The 22,616-nt window shown below is 31.8% G+C and overlaps 1 protein-coding gene across 3 annotated transcripts in view; it reads left to right on the top strand.

The window, feature by feature from the left end:
- The window catches only part of CDH19 (cadherin 19), a 108,800-nt gene that overhangs the window by 34,868 nt on the left and 51,316 nt on the right, over positions 1-22,616 (top strand). For all 3 annotated transcript variants that reach the window (XR_001115579.2, XM_003264324.4, XM_004087697.3), the window contains exons 2-4: positions 2,705-3,010; positions 6,300-6,594; positions 20,784-20,903. Coding sequence is in view for 2 of the 3 variants with exons in the window: in XM_003264324.4 (XP_003264372.2) it covers positions 2,816-3,010; positions 6,300-6,594; positions 20,784-20,903 (610 nt within the window). In the remaining variant the exon portion in view is untranslated. The remainder of the gene's footprint in view (positions 1-2,704; positions 3,011-6,299; positions 6,595-20,783; positions 20,904-22,616) is intronic.

Genomic DNA, 22,616 nt, shown 5'->3' on the forward strand with positions numbered 1-22,616 from the left:
GAATTAGCTGCTCCAATACCTGACAGCTCAGTTTCTTCTCTTTCAATTCAGCTGATCTCTTTACGAAAATCATTGTGATTGGTTGAGAAATTCTCAGTTGGATTGATTTCTTTTCATTTTCAATACCTTAAAAATGTTTCTGCACTGTCATTTGGCATGCATTGTTTGAGATGAGACATCTGCTATCAACTTTATCTTTGTTATTCTATATATAACATATCATTGATTATCTTTCAGATTTTCTCGTTATTAATGGTTTTGAGTAATTTAATCATGATGCGCCTTGGTATAATATTTTTTAACATCTGTGCTTAAGTTTTGTTAAACATTTTGGATGCATGAGTTTCTAAATTTCATTGGTTCTAGAAACTGCAATTATACATAAATGAGAATGTTTGAAATTGTCTCACAACTCAGTGATAGTTTGTTCATTTTTAATTTTTTAACTTTTTTCTCATTATGTTTTTTCAGAAGATTTATATTTGTCTTCAATCGAACCGTTTTTTTTCTCAGTGTGAATAATATGCCATTAATCATATGCAGTGTATTTCATCGTAGACATTGTAGTATTATTCTCTAAAAGTTTAATCTTTATTTTATTTTCAATTTTTCTACTTAACACGTTCAACATTTCTTCTGGTTTCTTGAACATATATTTTGTGTCCTAGTCTACTGAAGATGTCATGCAATAGGATTGGCTATGAATATTTTTGATGAATATTTTATATTACTTCTAATCAAGCCCCTAAACATTTATAAAAAATATGGATGATAAAGAAACATACTGAATCATACAACAGTGATACAATTAGCAAAATTCAGATTATGTGAAACTCTATAGGACAAATAACCTTGACTCTTCAGCGTATAAACGGAAAGAAAAATTAGAGGAAACCTGTAGACCAAATGAGAATTGAGAAATGTACCAAAAAACTGCATTGTGTGGACATATTTAAAACTTAATTCAAAGATAAAGATTTTAATTTGAACACTGTATGAATATTTTATTATATTAAAATTTTTTATTAATTTTAAGCTTTGACTTTGATGTTTAAAAGTGTGTATACACACTTACATAACATGTATACTTGCGTGTGTGTGTGTGTGTGTGGCTTCAATGGTTAAAATGATATGAATTTGAAATTGGTTTTAATATTAAAAAGTGAGCATGTGTAGAAATGACACAATATTGACCATGTGTTGGTAATTACTGAAACAGGGTAATGATATCCAGGTATTCATTACACTATTTTATTTATCTTTATATGTATCAAAATACCATAATATAAAGTTCACAAAAATTATATTCACTGAAACATGGCCAGCTAACTTCATATCAGTGTTGGTGATAATTTGCCAAACTTATGAAAAAATATCTTTTTCATGAATAATATCGTACCAGTTCCAAGTATTTTTATTCATCAGCTACCAAAAATATATATTTTAGCAATTTCTAAAGAGCAGATTTATCTGAATTTCAAATATGTAGCATAAAGATAAATTTCATCTTTTTCACCTCAGTTGAATTTCTCTATGACCTTCATTAAGTAAACTTTTAACAAGGAATACATCTGCTTAAAGGAAGTACACCGGGACCACAGAATCCCTGTGTATTTTCTTAACTAGGTGTTTTTTTAACAACTCCTCTTAACACGAGCCAAAGACCTAAAAAATCTCTAAGGAGTCGTTCAAAAATACATGCAGAAAATTCAAAACATAATCATGTAGAAAAAGTCCTAACATGAACTCTGGCTTTTCTGTTGATTATATGATGTTAAACTCCATTGTGAATCTTACAGAATTATTTTTCTTTATAAAATAAATCAAATTTGGCTGGATGTAGATGTTGGAAATGCAAAAGTATTAAGTTACATGTAAGGATTAGAATTACCCATCATGAAGAGAGAGCCTTGGGTCAATGGAAAGTTTTAAATGTAAAGCTCAATAGGCAGAGTCTTTTGTTTTAATATTTAAATACTAGAAGATACATTTCATATCATCCTTACATATTACAAACATTCACCCATTCTTACCCAGGAACTATAATTTTGTATTTATTGTCCTAAGAGGATTTTGTTTTTGTTAAGCTGATAAACACTTCTTCCCCATATCTTTGAAATTAAAAAAGAGTAAATATCTTGTGCAAGCTTTCTATTCAGTGTTTTATCGTATCAGTATAACTGATTATTGAATTCACCAGTTTTAAGCTGAATTGCCATTTTGTCTAATTACTACATAAAATACCATAATTTGGGAAATTGGATGAGGAAGCTTATCCCTACCAAATATAAAAAGGAAAAATATGACTTTTTTCCTCCTGGATTGACTGTTGCTTTAATGAGATAGTTTGAGTTTTACTGAGAAAGAATGGAGAAAGTAAGCAAGTCAAATAAGTCAAATTAAAAGGAAGTCTATCTCAATGTCAGCTGTCAATCAAGGAGACTCCCAGAGCAATCTTTCAACTTTCAGGCAGATTTATGACTGCAGTTTAAAACTAGCAGTGCCTGAGCAGAAATTTATAATTATTCTAATCAAATTATTGCTGAGCTACAAATCATAATTAGCCAGCTTAATTGGAAGATAAATTAAATGTTTATTTTTATTCCATTTTTGTCAGATGCAGAAGTTGTAACCTGTCTTTAGTAATTATGTGAGAAAATGTTATTTTAAAATGTCAAATTTTGTTTTGTTTCTGACGCTTTAGGTATATAGAAGGTACACAGAATCAAAAAAGATTATAAAAGAAGGCAAGAGTTTTGTTAGTGACGTCCTGTTTCCTCTGAAGAGTAATAGTTGGAATCAAAGAGTCAACGCAATGAACTGTCACTTACTGCTGCGTTTTATGTTGGGAATTCCTCTCCTATGGCCTTGTCTTGGAGCAACAGAAAACTCTCAAAGAAAGAAAGTCCAGCAGCCAGTGCGATCTCATTTGAGAGTGAAGCGTGGCTGGGTGTGGAACCAATTTTTTGTACCAGAGGAAATGAATAAGACTAGTCATCACATCGGCCGGGTATTTATTTAAAATGTTACAGTAAATAGCACAACAATGTAAATAAATATGTTGGAGAAGTTGGGAGATTTGATGAGTTCCACATTTTGACAGTGAAGCCATTGAAAAGCATCAAATATCAGCATCAATAATTGTTTCAGATTTGCAAGCACCTAAAACATCCACTAAAATCTTGAAGAGGGATAGCTCTGGTTTTTAAATTTCACTTTAGTATCCCGTATGAAAATGCAGCCTTCATTTTCAACATCTGGAAACTTGATTGTGTTATTTTTGGTAATGAATCTAAGCAGTCACAGTGAGACAAATATCATTTACCAACAGTATTTAGCCCAATTTTCTGTTATGCTAAGTAGCTGTTGATTTACCTTGTTCATTTTTAATGAAGCAGGTTAATACCATATTCTTTTACAGTTAAGTAGCTTCAGGGGCCTACACACTTAAATTGATTAGTAAAGTTAAAGTAAAAGGAATAATTATATTCACTTTCTTAAAAGAATATAGTTTAAAAACAATTCCTTAATGAGACAATGCATCTCCTATTTATGTTTTTGGCTTGTATTTTATTATTTGGTTTTCTTTAAACAAAGGTGATTACAGTATCATGTCCTTTTCCATAAGGCTTTTTCTCTAGATAAATGAACTGAAATAAGTTTAACCGCTAATTAACTGGCACTAAAATTTAATTGGGCCCAAAGGGTGAAGCACTCAAAATTTATTAACTCTCATTTTCTAGCCATTTCAGGAGAGCTGCAGTATTAGCATGGTATCTGGATTCCATAGAACTTCATCTATGTCATCAGCCAAATGTGTATGAGTATATTCAACCAAAGCCTTAGATTAGGATTTTAGGCAAGTATTTCCAAACGTGCAGGGAGGAGGGTGTATTGTGAACACACACACGCATACACACAAACACATTACAAGAAATATTTCTCATCTCCTTTTATTTTCGACTCAGACTACAGGTAAATAGTATGCACAGTTGGCACTAACAAGGTCCACAGTTAGGTGCTGACTCGGTAACTGAGTCTCTAGCTACCTTTACAGTGGACTGCACAGAACACCATATACTCTCCCATCACTGAATGGAGTGACAGGCTAAAATCAGCTGTTGGCTTTTAGTAAATAAGGTGTTGTAGGGAAGTGCATCAGTGTAATTGGAACACCAGCTACCTCTGGGGCTGTCACATTTTCTAGTTTGTTTGCTTCTACTCCCCACATAAATCTCTGGCTACCTCCTTTCTCACAGTGATTGGTTTTGCCTATTTTTTCATTTTATAGACATATTTATGAAACTACTCTGAAAAATGTTTTTCTGCTACACAAACTCATCAGGCTTAAAAAACAAGCGAATCACTGATTTCAAAAAGAACAATAATGAATGTTTAGGTGCTTGTCAAAAGACTTAGTAAATATACAATTTAGCTGATGTGTTCAAGATAACTCTCTTTGATCCATTTGTTTGAAAAATGATTAAGATTGGGAAGTACAATTAAGTGAAAATTTGAAGTGATATTTGTTTAGCAAATTGACAGTAGCAGCCTAATTAGGAAAAGTTTTTTGAATAAAAGTATAGAAAATTGTATAACACTACAGGCCATTTAATTGAAATGTGTTTAACGTATGCATTTTGTGACACTGAAAGGCTGGTGTTCAAGTAAGCTTTTTTGTTTTTGTCTCTGTCTTCCCTTAAATCTGGGTCTTAAAAATGTCAAGCTCACTTGTTTTTGAAAATTACACTGCACATATATTTGCAATATATTTATTTATTACTGAACTTAATTTATCTTCATTATAATATCAAATAAATTATCAAATCATATTGAAATGAATTAATTTAAAAATATGAACCATACATTGCTCACTTGATATATTGATTTGATTGTATAATTATGTTCCTCAATTTCTTACATCATCACATAAAGAATTTATTTTATGAATAATTAAGAACTATCAAAAGAAATATTAGCAGAAAGACAATCTGGATGTTATTTTTCTCAATTTGTTTCATTACATAGCATTGATATTTGGCACATTATTAAAATGCAAGATTAGTTACTAGTACCTTTAGATTTTCTCCACAACTGCATGGAAAGTGTATTAATTTATGCAGAATAAGATATTATAACTTGAGCCATCAGAAAAATCACGAATTTGTTTACAACTGATTTCATGGTTAGCTTTGTAAATTTTCGGAGGAACTGTAACTTTCTATAAGAGCATTTTCATACATGGTGAATCAACAAAATGTGGATTCACAATGATTAGGGAACCATGACATACTTCTCTTACGTACAAATAATTTAGATATGAAAAGCTATGTGATAATTTTAACTATATCAGAATTAGACTTTTTTTTACAGATAAATTAAAAATTCTAAATAATACCTCAACAGTATGAATGATGAACTAATTTACTTTGCTTTTTGAAAATATGAAAATGAGTGCACAGGCTGAAAGTGTGTATTTGAGAATTAGGTAGAATATATTTAGAAGAAAGTTTTATACTTTCTGGCTAAAACCCAAGGGCTAAAGAACATGTAACTGAGTTGTTGACATGGAGAATCTGAAATTTGACAGCCTCATAGAAGATTTGATAGCCTCATGTTGTAAATTCTATATCCACACAAAGACCATATGACTCTGAAGAAAGTTTGTAAAACAAAATCTCACTTTTCTTCTCTATAGAAAAATTGATCATATCAATAATATGTATTTCATAATATTGATATGAGAATTACTTGAGAACACTAATATAAAGCAATGTATAGATTTTATGACATGTAATAAATACCTAATTAACAGTCAAGATTATTATTATCTTTATGAACCCTAATTTTCATTCTAATAGTTTCTTGTTTCCATGTATTTCCAGGCAAGAAATAGAACATCAGTGTTTAAATGTCACTAAATTGTCGTTCTATCTCAAGGACCCAATCTAGTATAAATATTTGAGAGTAGAGTTTTAGTGACTGAGAATTTAATTATAAATCAAAACTGAACCAACTATGTTGTGCATAACTTACAAAAGAAGCCTTATTATCCAGTTATTTTTGTTTCTGTTTAGAATAATGAAATTTGTATAGCTCTTTACACTAAATATTCACTCTTCCTTCTCCCTGGTGATAGATTTTAATCTTGATATTAATATTTTGCCTCATTTAATGTAATATGGAAATAATATAAAATCATTAACTTGGGGAATAATTAACGTACATAAAAAAATCTGTATTTTGATTTGTCCATTTCAGATGTTTGGAAACTAAATGATCCCTCTTTCCATTTGCAGCTAAGATCTGATTTAGACAATGGAAACAATTCTTTCCAGTACAAGCTTTTGGGAGCTGGAGCTGGAAGTACTTTTATCATTGATGAAAGAACAGGTGACATATATGCCATACAGAAGCTTGATAGAGAGGAGCGATCCCTCTACACCTTAAGAGCCCAGGTAATAGACATCACTACTGGAAGGGCTGTGGAACCTGAGTCTGAGTTTGTCATCAAAGTTTCGGATATCAATGACAATGAACCAAAATTCCTAGATGAACCTTATGAGGCCATTGTACCAGAGATGTCTCCAGAAGGTATTGCATATTAATTTACATCAAAGATATATTAACAATGAAAGCAAGTTTAAAATTTCAAGGATACGTTTTGGAAGTAGATGATTTAAGGTTCTATACTAGAACTTCCTTCTACAATTATGTTTAAGTAATATATTTGAAAAATTAGACTATGCATCAAAATTTTGAAAAAATGATACTACACATTAATGTTATTAAAATATCTCAGCCTTCACAGGAATAAAAGAAGTTTAGACATGTTTATTTGAGCAATTCATAAGTTTTTGTACCTTGTTCATTTACTAGGTTCTTAAGTACAAGAATTTCTTTTTCAAAACAAAACATATTTTTGTATCTCATAAAAGCAAACAAGATAATCTGGCAAGATATGCATAAAAAATAGGAAAAGTGAATTTATTAGACTCTACTGTATACATCAAAATCATGAAAAAAAAAAAAAACCACTAAGACAAAACCAAGTGGTTGAACACCTGTGTGTGGCTGTATTTATTTGAAGATACTTTTCAAAACCCAGTGTTGTTGTTGTTAATATTTTAAATATAATGCATTTAGGAGAGAATGGTTTCCATAAGATATAAGAATTGACTGTCTTGGAAATTAGAAATGTCTTTCCAGTAAAGGGGAAATTGTGACTATGCAAAACTTCTCTCAGTTATTCACTCAAAAAATTTTTGTAGCACAATGTACTGGAAAGTTTAATTCAAAAATTTACTTAACAGTCACAAATAAATGTGATTTGATAATGGCCATTTTAAATTATGGTAACATGCTTATAACTACTTTACCTCATTACTTGATTCATTAGCCAATGATTCAAAAAATATATATTTCATTATATAATTTCCTGATTCTTGATTTTTAACATTCCAGGTAGGAATTTAAAGATGTATTTCTACATTGTTTGGAACATAGGTCTTTAAATACAGCAGAAACAAATTTGCCTGTGTAATATATATCAAGGCAAATTATTATTAGATGTAAATAGCACTTTAAATTACTCTATTTTGGTAGGTAGGCAAAGAAACAGTTCACCTTCCTCATCCGTCCCTCTCCTCCTCCCCCTTCTCCACCTTCTACTCCTTTCCCTTACTGCCCTCCCCTCTGTCTCCTTATTCCCTCTCTTCCTCCTTCCTCCCTCTGCTTCTTGCTTTTCTTCTTCTCCTTCTCCTTCTCCTTCTCCTTCTCCTTCTCCTTCTTCTTTCTCTTTCTTCTTCTTCCATACATTACGATGTAACATGCTAGGAATCTTCCTTTGAAACTATAGATAAAATTGTAAAGGAGATAAAGGAGTTACCTGCTAATATGAAACACATTTTAGTTATATACAAATAAACAGTTATTTTAATTAAAGGAGGTAATATATGATCATGTATACTATAAAAGTGTTATTTATGGGTGAGGTATGATGATTATTAATTGTCTGGAGGAAACGGGACATTTTAGAAGGTGATATTTGAGGTAAATTATACAAAGAGGCCATCCATGCCACATTCTAGGAAAAAAGAATCCATAGCAGAGTGCTCAGGACTGCATATATCAATATGGAAGTCATCGACATATAGCACGTATGTCAGGCATGGCAATGAATGATATCCCTTTGGCAGAGAATGTAGCTGGAGAAGATAAAAGCATTCAGGCTGACTTGACTGTTAAGCAAAAAGCAGTCGGCTGGCAAATTAGAATGAGCGGGATTGGCAAGTGTTGTAGGAAGAAGGGAAAAGTATGAGAAAAGATGTTCCAAAAGAAGAAATCCCTCAACCATGTGGAATGCTGCTGTGAGGCTAAGATTAAGACAGAGTGGTGACTTTTGATTTGGTAAGTTGAGGACCCCTGGTTTTTTGATAAGTGCAGCAGTTTAATTTGTGCTATTATAGTATGCTGAAGACTATTGTATGGCATAAAAGGAAGAATAAGAGGAAGTAATAATGATTTAAGCCAAATCTAAAAGGTGTTACGCCACAGGGAGAAAATGAAATGTGAGACGCTAGGTAGAAAAAGATGTAGGTCAAGAGGATTTTTTGCTTGTTTATGACTATTCAATTGTTTTTTTAAGAAAGGAAATTGAACAGAACTGTTATGTACTATGGGGAATGATTCCAGAGAATACTATTTTTTGAAGCAAAATAAAAGGGATATAAGTTCTAAAAAAACTATTCTTGAAAAAAACAAGGTCATGGAATCCATTGTACTTATAGAAGGGACATATAGATTAACATATTTGTTCATAACCAATCAGTTAATAAACGTTTCTATTTTATCAGCAAAGCATAATATGAAGGCAGTAATTGAGAGAGAGCATGGGTAAAATTTTAGAGAAGAGGAGGTACAAAACTGCCATTTTACAGAGTTGGGTAGTGAACCCATGAGAGAATTATTGGTATCATGGTATCAGTGCAGCCCCACTGTAGATGTTCAGAGAGATTGCGAAAGATAGTTCGGTCTGTGCAATGTCTAGCAAGCACAAATCTCTTTCTGCACTGCAATTTGAGATAGAGGTACAAATTATCTTTTCAATTTGTGTAATCAGTACATACTGTGTGAGTGCCAGTTAGGGTCCAGGCTTTGTATGAAATCATGCAAGAACCAATGAGCACTTTGTATAACCTTTTCATGAGAGGGAGAGGCCAGCTGAGTGATGGTCAGTTGCTATTAGAAGTGTTATATAATATGGAAATAGGGGAATATTTCTATTGCTTTGCCAAACTTCTAGCAACGGTTTCCTTCTGAAGCATTCCTGCGTTTGTGTTGACTGTGAAGTAAATAAATCAATTAATAAAATTATATGTGATTTCTCTTTTTTCCTCAATCTCAATATTAAATTAATGAATACTGCGGATATTAGTACCTAAATATAACTTCAATTCTTCATTATCTTTCTATATCCACAGCCATTTAAGTTTTTGAATGTTGACCTTACTTACAAATTTCCTAGCCAGCTACTTTATTCTTCAAAAACAACTATTGCAAACATTTTACTGTTTCTTTTTCTTACACATATTTCTGTTGTATTGAAGTGAACTGCCTATTATTATATTTGAATCTGCACTTGAACTCAGAATTTGGTTTGAATTACTGAAGGGAATCCATATTTCATTATGTCAAGAGATAAAATCAAGAAAATTATTAACTTGTTGCTTATTAAACACACATTTCTTTACAAGTAATGATGGGCTTTTACTGACTGCATTTATGTTTGAAATGAAATTAATTTCAAACTAGAACTTTCAAGTAGAGTTGAGATAAAACATTATGCTTTCCCACTTGTCACTTTGGATTTGCAAAGTTACTATTTTTCTGCCATCCAAAAATATAAGATTTATTAGACCACAAGTCATAGAGTGGCTGAGGTTTGGAAGGATTGAATAAATAAATGAGCGAGTACATGGGTGGACAAAAAATGCTAAATAAGTGATTAGAATAGTTTAGGATATAAATAGAAGATATCAGGAGATGTGAAATTCATGGAAATCATTCTGAAATTATATCTGAATAGCCAGCCTATCATATATGTAATCTTCCATTTCAATAATATTTGCTAGTTTTACCTAAAACCTTATAATGTCAAAAAAAAAGAAGGGGCATTTAAAATACATGTAGTATACTACTTAATAAGCAATTAAACCAAAGCAGAGTCGGGTAACTTATCTTCTGCAAATCAGCACAAAATCCTGCTAAAAGTAAAACATGCTTTAGCCAGTCACATTACATGGAAAACAACCATAATAAATAGATATTGATATTGTACACATTATGAATGAACATTAGTGTTAATACATTTTGTTTATATGTCTGTGTATGTTCAAATGCAAAAGGAAAATTTAAAACCCGACTTCCTTAAAATTTATTTTCACATATTTCTGCCTAATAAAAGCAAGGAGAATATATTGTCTAGTAAAAAGACTATCCACTCTCTTTGGAGCTTTTCCAAATAAATATCCTCCACCAAATTTTTCATATCTGTAGTCACTGAGGGTATCATTTTTAATATTAGTAAGTGTCCAACATTCCTTACACTTGCAATGACCATTTCTTTTTATTTTCAAAACCGGATGCTTTTGAAAATGAATGGGGATAACTAATGAGTAAGACTCTGTTTATCTTACTATTTAAAGAAGCTTATTACAGCATTTCAGATTTTAAATTCAAATATAATACATTATAATGATCTCTGTAATTATTATACAATATTTTAAGTTGCATTTTTTGGAAAAGCACATAGAAAATTTAATATTCTTCATCAACAATATGGCAAAATATGTCATAAAGGAGAGCTTTTATAGAAATATTAAATTCACCTTAATCTTTGTATGGAAAATCTATACAAATTTAATTTCAGTTAATACTCAGGAAAATAAAAAATCACAAATTTTCAAAATTTATCACATTTGAAAATTAGAATCTATAAATCTCTTGCCTTTGGGCACATGAGTTGAACATGACTGAGACTGGGATAAATTTCTCTTCTTATTCTTCTGAATATATTATTGTTTGATTTATTAAACACAGTCTAATTTGTTTTACTTAAATTCCATTATCTCAGATTATAAAAAGTAGAGGTGTCAAAAATACAGCACAAAAATAATAAAAATGACCTAGTTTTTAGGTGACTATGGACAGAAAAATAAAAAATTTGAAGAATACTTTGCCCAGTTAAGATGACAAGTGGGCAAATATTATCTGTTTCCTGAGTTTCACTTCGAGACTTTAGGTTGTAGAGTAATTGCAGCTCAAGTATAAATGCAGCAAGAATGGGTCAGTCAGTACTGGTAGAAAAATAATTATCCTCGTACTAATAAAATAAGTTCCCAATGTGAAGGAGTGAGCAGATATACCTATACAACTGTTATGTCATGTATTTGATCATTTGATCACCTCATTCATCTTATACCTGTTTTATTGTTGCAGAAATTACATATGCAGAGTGTGGATCACTATAATATTATTTGATCTCTATAACATTGAAGTTGACAATTATACAACCCAACATCTCAATAAATTTGTTTCAGATTAATCAAAGTATACTTGTACTAAAACTGGATGTAAAAATAGCTTTTCCATTAAATTTATATCTACATTGTAAGAAAAGAACAGTTAATCTTCTTACGATTGAATTCAAAACCAATAAAATATAACATACTAAAGTAAATGTCATTTTGAAATATACAGCTGGAATCTTGGCATTCAAACACTATAGTACACTGTGGCACCTGTACTTTAGTATTTCATAATAAATGTAAGCTTTAATTATAAAATGCCCTTGCCACAGGTTGCTAATTTCTCTGTTGCCTACATAATATCTAAATTAGTCTGCATAGGAAAATTTTTCACTTTTTATGATTTTTTGTTTGTATGCTTCCCATAATCACCAGTGGATAAAGCATTCTATGTGACACAGGAAAGAACATCATTTAATAAAGTTTTGTAAGCCACGTTAAACATCTGCATGAGAATAGTTTCATCCTCTGCATAACTCCTGGTTAATAATAAAATTTACACAACTCAACAGAGTTACACTACCTTTACCTCAGGTTTTACTCAGTGATGGCAGAATACATCTGATGTTTGGATAAATTATTATTGATGGCCAGGCGCGGTGGCTCACGCTTGTAATCCCAGCGCTTTGGGAGGCCGAGGCAGGCGGATCACGAGGTCAGGAGATCGAGACCACGGTGAAACCCCGTCTCTACTAAAACAACACAAAAAATTAGCCGGGCGTGGTGGCGGGCACCTGTAGTCCCGGCTACTCGGAGAGGCTGAAGCAGGAGAATGGCGTGAACCTGGGAGGCAGAGCTTGCAGTGAGCTGAGATTGCGCCACTGCACTCCAGCCTGGGCGACAGAGCAAGACTCCATCTCAAAAAAAAAAAAAAAAAATTATTATTGATGCTTTCATTAATGCTCTCGATCTTTAAAATTTCTATGTAGTTTTACACAGGTTAGCACCTTTAAGCATTACAAGAATGCTTCATTTGACACACACAACAAATACATTATCTTCTGTTAAGATACTATTATCACACTAAAATTTTCTGTCATAAAAATGAAAAGTATATCAGTAAATGCAATTTCCAGAGATGACCAAACTAACATTTTCCTTTCAAGCACGTGGTACAAGTGTACATCCTGTGTCACCTATGTCAGGGGTCCCCAACAACCAGGCCATGGACTGGTACTTGTCTGTGGCCTCTTAGGAACCAGGCTGCACAGCAGGAGGTGAGCAGCAGGCAAAAGAGCTAAGCCTCATTTGTATTTACAGCTGCTCCTCATGGTTTGCATTACCACCTGAGCTCTGCCTCCTGTCAGATCAGTGACGGGATTAGATTTTCATAGGAGTTCGAACCCTATTGTGAACTGCACATGTGAGGAATCTAGGTTGCATGTTCCTTATGAAAATATAATGCTTAATAATCTGTCACTGTCTCCCATCACCACCAGGTGGGACTATCTAGTTGCAGGAAACCAAGCTCAGGGCTCCCACTATTCCTCATTATGGTGAGTTGTGTAGTTATTTTATTATATATTACAATATAGTAATAGCAGAAATAAAGTGCACAATAACTGTAATGCACTTTAATCATCCCCAGACCATCCCCGTGCCCACTCCCCACTCTGACCATGGAAAAATTGTCTTCCACGAAACTGGTCCCTGGTGCCAAAGAAGTTAAGGACCACTGACCTATGTTACAATAAGTTTCTGCAAAGAATGTGGTTGATAAAATAAGCAAAGTCAAATATTGTGTTGAACTTATTTTTATAAAGACCTTTTGCTATGAAAAGTTGCCAAGATTTGGAAACTAGCTAGAAAGACATAATTAATATTTTAAATTTGCAATTATGAAAAGTCTCTCCAGAGTAATACAAACAATGTCAACTGTCCACACAATAATGGAACCCAAGATTATGACATTAATAATTATATTTGTATGTTTATTATCAGAATAAGTGAACTGATAAGCTACTCTAATTAAAATATGACTCTTAAGAGAATATTTTTTTTCTAAGTACACTTTTGTTCACTTAGAATGGATACAAACTACAAGTCATTTTGATTCTTTGCATTTCCAAATACCACTGCCACCTCTGATCCAGCCACAGTGACCCCACTCAGGGAGGCATGCTGAACTTTGGACCCTTCAGTCCCCCAAAAAGAATTTTTTCACTCTCTGTTTACATTCCTTGCTAATTTGATTTCAAGGATCTTATTAATTTAAACTTTTCAGAGTTCCCATCATTTGGTAGTTACCCAATTCTGCTTACTGGATGGTGTATTGAGGGGAATAACAGGACTTAAGGCTGTGGCAACTCAATATACACAATTCGTGCTACGTTATTTTCATTTTGTGTGCTATTCGGGTGGTCACTTTATATTGTCACTGTTGTTTTAAGGTAGAGTGAGTGATCAGATCTCCAGTTTTACCCAGAACAGTTCTGCTTTACTTCTATGTTTCTGTCATCATGTCCTAGAAGCATTTGTCTTGGATTTTCTGTCTTTCAGAATGACTATTATTAAGTCATTAAAATAACCCAGAGTGAGTTTTGCAAACATTTGTTTTGTACTTGTAGCTTCTTCCATGGAGTGTGAGAAAGTGTGTCAGACAAATGAGCAATAAATAGACTTCTTTTAAGACATAGTTAAATCTGAAAGAGGACAAGGGATAACCCAAAGGCATTGTGTGATAAAATAGTTAAACTAATAAACTCATTAAATGATGTAAATACTTATGAAGAATATTCTTCTGGTGCTATATTTAATGTTAAAATCTTCTCTAAAAAAGATTTTATTAATGTGCACACATATTATTTGTCTTTTGTTCGAAATATCTATTTCTAGTATAAAATGGAGAATTTAATTTTTGATTTACTAATGTAGTAAGATCCACTTTGCAAGTAATGCTATTAGAATAAAATGTTCATCAAATGAATGAAGAGAGACTAAAGACGTTAGACATATATATGACCTGTACCATGCTTCATGGTCTTATCAGATAATGCACCCTAAATATGCTATCCTTCTTCAGTAGAGTAAGAACAACCAATCCAGGCTGGGAAGCGTAACAAAAAATATGTTTAACAAATTGAAAAAGAGATTTGGGCTTTGAGAAAAATAAAAAATTCACCAGGACTAAATATATGTTTTCCATAAATATTATATACATATATTTGCCCTGATTCTGAAATTTTTGCTTTTCCCCCTCTATTTTTTTTTCCTGAAAGTTTTATTATTCTAATATTTATATTCTTTTTTTTATTATTTACCTTTCACATTTGGATCTACAATCTGTTTTAAACTGATATTTGAGAAAGGTGTAAAGCAGGTGCCAAATTTTGTGTCACAAAATTGGTGTTAGATAGATGGACAGATAAATGGAGAGATCGAGGTGACCCTGCAGAATTTACTGAAAAGTTTCTCTGATGTTCATCTCTGCCACCTTCTGGTAAAGGGGTTCTCTATATTTGTGTAATCTTGTCTCTGATTCTCTAGTTGGCTCTACCAGTTATTCATTGCTCCAGGGCAAATATTATTGTCTGAACTACTGTAGTTTTGTCCCAGGCGTTTACTCCTTATTAGTGCAACTCCTGTAGGTATTCTTCTTCAATGAAATTGCCTTGCGGAAGTTGCAGTGTTCAGAGACCACGCCATTGCACTCCAGCCTCGGCGACAGAGTGAGACTTCCTCTCAAAAAAAACAAAAACAAAACAAAAGAAACAAACAAAAAATGCCTGAGCCATGCTTGGTCCTTGTTTTTACATAAAAATTTTATTTATTTTTTTAACTGTCTTTCCAAGTTAAACATTTATACAATCTACTAGGATTTTGATTGAGATAGCTTTTAAGCTGTGTATCTTTTTATTTTTAAGTAGTCATATAATTCCTAAATCCAGTATTTTAATCTATTTACTTGTGTCATTAATTTATCTTTAGTTGTTTTGCAGAAGTTACGATTCTTGTTTAGATATTCCTGAATATTTTATCTTTTCATATATATTATATATTTAACTAAAATAGGTTTCGTGAATATATATACCAGAGTATATGTATCTTCATATATTCATATATTTAAAAATGCAATTTTATATATCGTTTGTGTCCCTGTTGTTTCTTAAATTTATGAATTTAATATTTTTCTGTAACTATATGCATATTTTATTTGAGTTTCTAGCAAAAAATATTATTGACTTTATTTAGTTTTATTTATTCTTTTCCAATATTTATCTACCTGTCTATAAATGCGTTATAACTGCATGATATTGCCTCATTGCATTGTCTAGGAAGTTCAGTACAATGCTGAAAAAAAAAAAGTGACAGAAAAACAATTTTTTCTTTTTATTATTTCAGAGGGAAACTTTTAACACTTCACAATTAAATGTAATTACTGTGAAGGCTTAAAAGCATTCATTATCAGATTCAGAAAGTTTCCTTTTATTCTTAATTTTTAAGAAGTTTTTATTGCAAATGTAAGTTGATTTTTAGATGTACTTTGTATTTTTTTATTTTTCTCTTTTATATAAAAAATTGACATATATTTTCCTTGGAAATACAATTTTAAAAGTTTCAAGAGGATACAGATATGGCCTGTATAAACAGTGGTTCTTATGTAGAATAGTAGCAATAATATTTTAGAACACAACAGCAATTCATAGTGATGAGCGGGTTGTTTTTAGGAAATGGGATGACCGGGGATGGGAGCCGCATTTCTCATAACCCTCTTCGGAGTGATTCTGACAGTAAACAATAATCAGGACATGAACGGAAGTAATTACATAAGCCTAGAAATCCTCCAGTACTTGAAAAGAGCATTGTGGTGGTATTCATTATGACTCAAACATGACACAGTTCTGATATTACAGACAAATACTGAAATACATATGTTCTTATAAAAAATTATGTAGGAATTAAACATTCGTTGTCTAAACCAACAAGTGTTAGTTAACCTATATTTAACTAGGAAAGGGGCACTATAAGACAATTGATCATTTCCACTGAAAGACACTTTATTGGTTTCATAGTAATGTTTTCAATTTTATGTGGACTATAAAACTAATTCCTAACTACAGGTGAATGTACAAATTGATTCACTTACAAATAGCAAGTCTTTATAAAAATATAAATATTTACAATTGTGTTAAATATTTTTATATTGCTGTCTGCTTTTATATTTAATTATTATTGTGATCTCTTTATGTTACTTGACTATTTCTTGAGGATTTCTGCCAAATATAAGTTACTCATTAGGAAAACATACAGGCTTAATTCTCTTTAAAACATAGAAACAATCCAAGAGGATTTAAAATTGCTTAAACTGTGTTCTATAAATCATGGTGTCAATAATAACTGAAAGAGGGAAAAGAAAGTAGGAAACAACTAAATAAAATAAACAAAGATAATTAGGGTCCTGTAAAAATCCAACATTGCTAAGATTCATGTAAATTTTGCAGCCGACATTTCCAAGGCATGAATAAAAATTAAGAGAAAAACTACAAGCACTAAATATTTGGAAATACTGCTGCATATTTTTGCCCTCTCAAATATATATATATATATTTACATATATATTAGATACATATATATAATTAGATACAGCTACATGTCTGTCGCCCAGGCTGGAGTACAATGGCGCTATGTCTGAACACCGCAACCTCTGCAAGGCAATTTTATTGAAGAAGAATACCTGCAGGAGTTGCACTAATAAGGAGCAAACGCCTAGGACAAAACTACAGTAGTTCAAACAATAATATTTGCCCTGAAGCAATGAATAGCTAGTGGAGCCAACTAGAGAATCAGAGATAAGATTATATAAATACAGAGAACCCCTTCATGAGAAGGTGGCAGAGCTGAACATCAAGGAACCTTTTCAGTAAATGTAAAACACACATTTACTGAAAATATATGTGTGTATATATACATGTATATATACACATATATAAATACACCATACTTAGATCTACATGTATACATATATGCCTATATATACACATAAACATCTTCTCACACACAAAAATGTAAGGAGTGAATCACTTCTCATTGATAGTCCTTACCAAAAAGTAAACATTTCTAAAACATTGTTGAATTACACCAATTCTATAGCCTTGGTTCTTTTAAAATGCCACAAGTTACATTAGAAAGAATAACAAATATTTCCCCAGAAGTTAAAATCCTCATCAAATTCATGTGTGAGTGGTATTCTGAATATTTATAATATCACAGTTTTTATCCACTAAAATTTCTAAGTATTTGACCTTTTAGATTTTCTACACACTCAGGGAAATTATTTTGTGTAATGTATTAACAGAATACATTAGATTCTCCACTTAATAGACAACAGGAGGAAAACACTGAAGAAGTAACTTTTGTTCACAAGTAAATGAAGCATCAGTAAAAAATGTTCACCTGCTCCGGCATGTCACTACCTCTTTGCTTTCTATGGGTCTGATCAAGAGGAGACCTGAGAGAACAGGTGTACAGTAGGTTACTGAGCAGGCACAATAATCCAGGTGTGTGTAAGGAGTACACATTGGTATCAGATACAAAGGGAAGTCAAGAGAACTGAGAGTTGTTTCCATGTCTTTGCTATTGTGAATAAGTCTGCAGTGAACATGGGAGTGCAGATATCTTTACTAGTGGTGTATTTCATTTTCTTTAAATAAATACCCAGTAGTGGGATTGCTGGGTCATATAGTAGGTCTATTGTTAATTTCTTTAGGAACCTCCATATTGTTTTCCATAATGGCTATATGAATCTACATTCCCACCTACAGTGCACAAGTGTTCCCTTTTCTCTATACTCTCACCAACACTTGCTATCTCTTGTCTTTTTAATAATAGACATCCTAACAAGTGTGAAGTGATATGTCATAGTAGTTTTTATTTGCATTTTCATGATGATTAGTGATGTTGAGAACCCATTCATATAACCATTGGCCATTTATTTGTGTGTGTCTTCATTGGAGAAATGTCTTTTCAGGTTCTTTGCCAATTATTTAATCTGATTATTTGGCTTCTTGCTATTGAGTTGTATGAGTTCTCTTAAATCCCTTATCAGATAGAGGAATAAATAAAGAAACTGTGTTATATACTTACAGTGGAATATTATTAAGTCTTGTCAAAGAAGAAAATCTTGCCATTTGCCACAACATAGATGAGCCTGGGGGACGTTATGCTAAGTGAAATAAGCCAGACACAGAATAAAAATATTTCATGATCTTATTTATATGTGGAATCTAAAAAAATTCAATATAGAAAGATAGAGAATAAAACAATGTGTTGGGGGTATGAGGATGGAGGAAATGGAGATATGTAAGTCAAAGAATACAAAGTATCAGATAAGTAAGATAAACAAATCTAGAGATCTAATGTACAACATGAGGACTATATTTAATAATATTGTATTATATTTGAGATTTGTGATGAGTGAGCAGATTTTACTTGCTCTTTCCATGCACACACAAAAATGGGTAACATTGTGAGATGATAGATATAATTTGCTTTACTATAGTAATCATGTTACTATCTATATGCATACCATGTTGCATACTTTAAATATATATAATAAAATTTATTTTATAGAAAAAGCATGTTAAAAAAACTGGACTGGAAAAAAGAACCTAACTGTATGACATATTTCTATCATCAAAGTATGAGGTCACCTTTTGTGAGTCATTGCATTTTCTGGATTTCTTGGTTTTCATTTGTATAGTACTAGCTTAGGGGCTCCAAAGACTTATATTACTAAAATTTATTTTAGTCAACTCTAAAAATGCTATGATTTCGATGATGGTATCTGAAGCCAAAGATAGGAAATATAATTCTAGAAACCAGGGATGGGAACCCCTTATGGAAAGAAATGATAGAGAATTATAATAAGGAAATGTGGGATAAGTAGGTGGATCGGTGCATAGAAGGATAGTTAAAGGAACAAGTCTGGCCCAACATAGATCAATGAAAGTGGTGGTCCCTGTTAACTATTTTGTTGGAAAAACTTTTACAAATTACTAAATAAATTCACTTTAAAACATCTGAAACTAGTAAGTGTCTACACATTGAGTGGTTATTCAATAAGTTTTGGAAAAGAGGCAGAGTTTCCCTCTCATGCATTTTATTGTTCTTGATTTTGAATCAGGTAAAGGTATTACCCGTTAAAATTATATGAATAAGAAGAAATTCTACTTCAATAGAATATGCTGTATGATATTAAAACATATGTTAAATAGCATTATAAAAATATTAAGACAAAAGAGCAAAGAATACATACTATTTAGGGCCACAGTAAAAGTTTCATGTTAGTGAAGTATAGAATGGATTCCTATTAGAGTGTATCAGTTTATAAAATTGGGCTACGATGAGAAAATTCATGATGCTAGTTGTAAACAAAACCACAGAAGTTATTTGATTTTGTGTCATTAGTGTTGCTCTTCTTATTGACACAGTACATAGTGTTTCAACAAATACATATTTCCAATAAGATCCGTAACATTCAATTCCATGTTTACAGAAAGATACTTTGAAAACTCAGTATTTCTGAATAAATATTTTTAAAATCTGAGCACTAATTTTAAATGTATAAATAATTATTCCATATGATTTTATTTCTTGTTACTGAGTTTTAATGAGAATTCTTATGTTATCAATATCTGCAAGATTTTACTTTGCTTTTTAAAAAATTCATCAAAGCAATAGGTATATTAGAAAAGAGAATTAAAGGAGCTAAATAATTAAGCCCATCCTTATCCTCAACTGGATACTCTTTCAAGCTCAGTTCAATAATCTTTGTAAATATTTATCAACCTTATCCACCTTGTTTAAGGTACAGGCTATGCTATAATTTTTGGTGAAAAGCATTTCCAAATTCCTTTTAATTTCTCCACTAATAATACACCTTGGAAAAGTTTCTGATTTATAAATTATACATTACAGTGAATTGTTTAATAGCTACATTTTATTAGGCCATCAGTCTACATGTTTAAAATTCCATATTGCATACGGGAATTAGGAATATTTTGTATTAAAAGTTATATTCTTTTGCCTGAAAAAAAAAACAAAAAAATACATTACTTTTATAATTAAGAACAAGGAGGTGAATTGAGCTTTCATTTTGTAACAACATCTTGCTTGGTAAAGAAAGATCGCTTCACAGAACTCAAGTCATCCTGAATAAAACCACAATCTTAATTTCCTGTATTATGTTATCTTTAGGAACATCAGTTATCCAGGTGACAGCAAGTGATGCTGACGATCCTTCAAGTGGTAATAATGCTCGTCTCCTCTACAGCTTACTTCAAGGCCAGCCATATTTTTCTGTTGAACCAACAACAGGTATTTGTGAATGAAACAAGCAAAGTTTAACATGATTCTAAAGAAGGCAATTGTCAGCAAAAATTTTCTGCTTAGAAACATTTTTACAGTAGACCTGATATGTCAATAAGTAAAAAGATTGCAATTCCTAAGCATTTAATTACTTTTAGTCTTTTAGCTGATATTTCTAGGTTAGGAGATTGGATTTTCCATGTCCATAGCACAAATTACTTACGTATGTGGTATAAATCATATGTAAAGATTCTTTTAAATGAATTAGAAAAAGAGACCAACAACCCAATTTAAAAATATAGGGAAAAACATTTATAAGGAATTGACAAAGAACAATATACCGAAAGCCAGTAAGCATATTAAAAATGCTCAGCCTCATTAGTCATCAGGGAATACAAACTAAAACCACAATGAAATACAGCTGCATAACCCTGCAGAATGACTGAGATTAAGTCTGAGTATAAGGCTAAGTGTACACATTGATATGAGACATTCACCTAAAAATAATTCTGTATTTTACAGATTTCTGATTTACATGAATACAATATTTGATTCTTTTTGTAATATTGCTTTACCAATCTGCATTAATCAATTGAACATAAAATAAGTAGAACACAGTTTTTTCTTTTCTTTAAACAATCTCATGACCCTAATTCATTAAACAAATATTAATTTTTTTGTTTTAAACAAAGATTAGGCCCATGTATTTTTTTTTCCTTTAGAAGATTATAGTCTCCACTGAAAAAAAAAAATATATATATATAACTAATCACCCAAGAAAGTCAGAAGTGCCAAAGAAGTAAATTTCTATGGTTTTTAATACAAGGAAAATACTATTTCCAGCTTATATCAAAACCCTTAAAGAATTAAAGTATTGTGTTAGATCTTTAAACATTTCTTATTTATTCATTCAGCAAATATTGAATGTCTCAGCCTTTTTCAATTAGGGTTTCTTGAGAGAATCGGATTTTAAAAAATATTATTTGAGTACCTATGTTCTGAATTCTCTCAGGAATGTACATGGCCTTTATTTTTTCAAATGTATGGAAGAAAAATTATTTTATTATATGCAATGAATGCCTCAAAACATTAGACTTTAATTCCCTCACACATTCGGGTCTAGAAAGGCTGAATATGTACCAAATGTTACACAACTTGCTAGATTTATAAAGGTACAAATTGCAAAATTTAAAATAATACACAATAGTAACAAAAACAAGATATAATAATGGACTCTTCTTTCTTGGAACTTACAGATAGATATTAAACATGAATAGTAATACACACATACATTTCACTGTGGGTAATTATGAAGTAAAACCAAAAAGCTTCAGTGGGAGAAAACCAGTGAGGCTGACTTTATATTGTGTGGTCAAGGCAGAATACACTGAAATCAGAAAGTTTAGCTGAGTCTGTAGACAAGGAAGGGAGAGTGGAAGATGATCTCAGGGCATGGGAAAAATTAGGGAAATTCCTGAGGTGGGAAAGAGTTGGAACTCTTAGAATAACTGAACACCAGTGTGGAGAAACGCAGAAGAGAAAAGAAAGGGAGGTGTCTAGAGTACAAACACATGCTGGGTCATACCAGGCCTTCCTGACCATGTTTTTTTTCCACCCCCAGCCCCTACCCTGCACAATGACTTATTAAATATACTGAACAGGTTAGCTAAACTATTACTTGCATTGCTGGAGAAGCGTTGGTATGGACAGCGACAAACACTG

The sequence above is a fragment of the Nomascus leucogenys genome, chromosome 4 (assembly GCF_006542625.1).
Source record: "Nomascus leucogenys isolate Asia chromosome 4, Asia_NLE_v1, whole genome shotgun sequence".
Classification (NCBI taxonomy): domain Eukaryota; kingdom Metazoa; phylum Chordata; class Mammalia; order Primates; family Hylobatidae; genus Nomascus; species Nomascus leucogenys.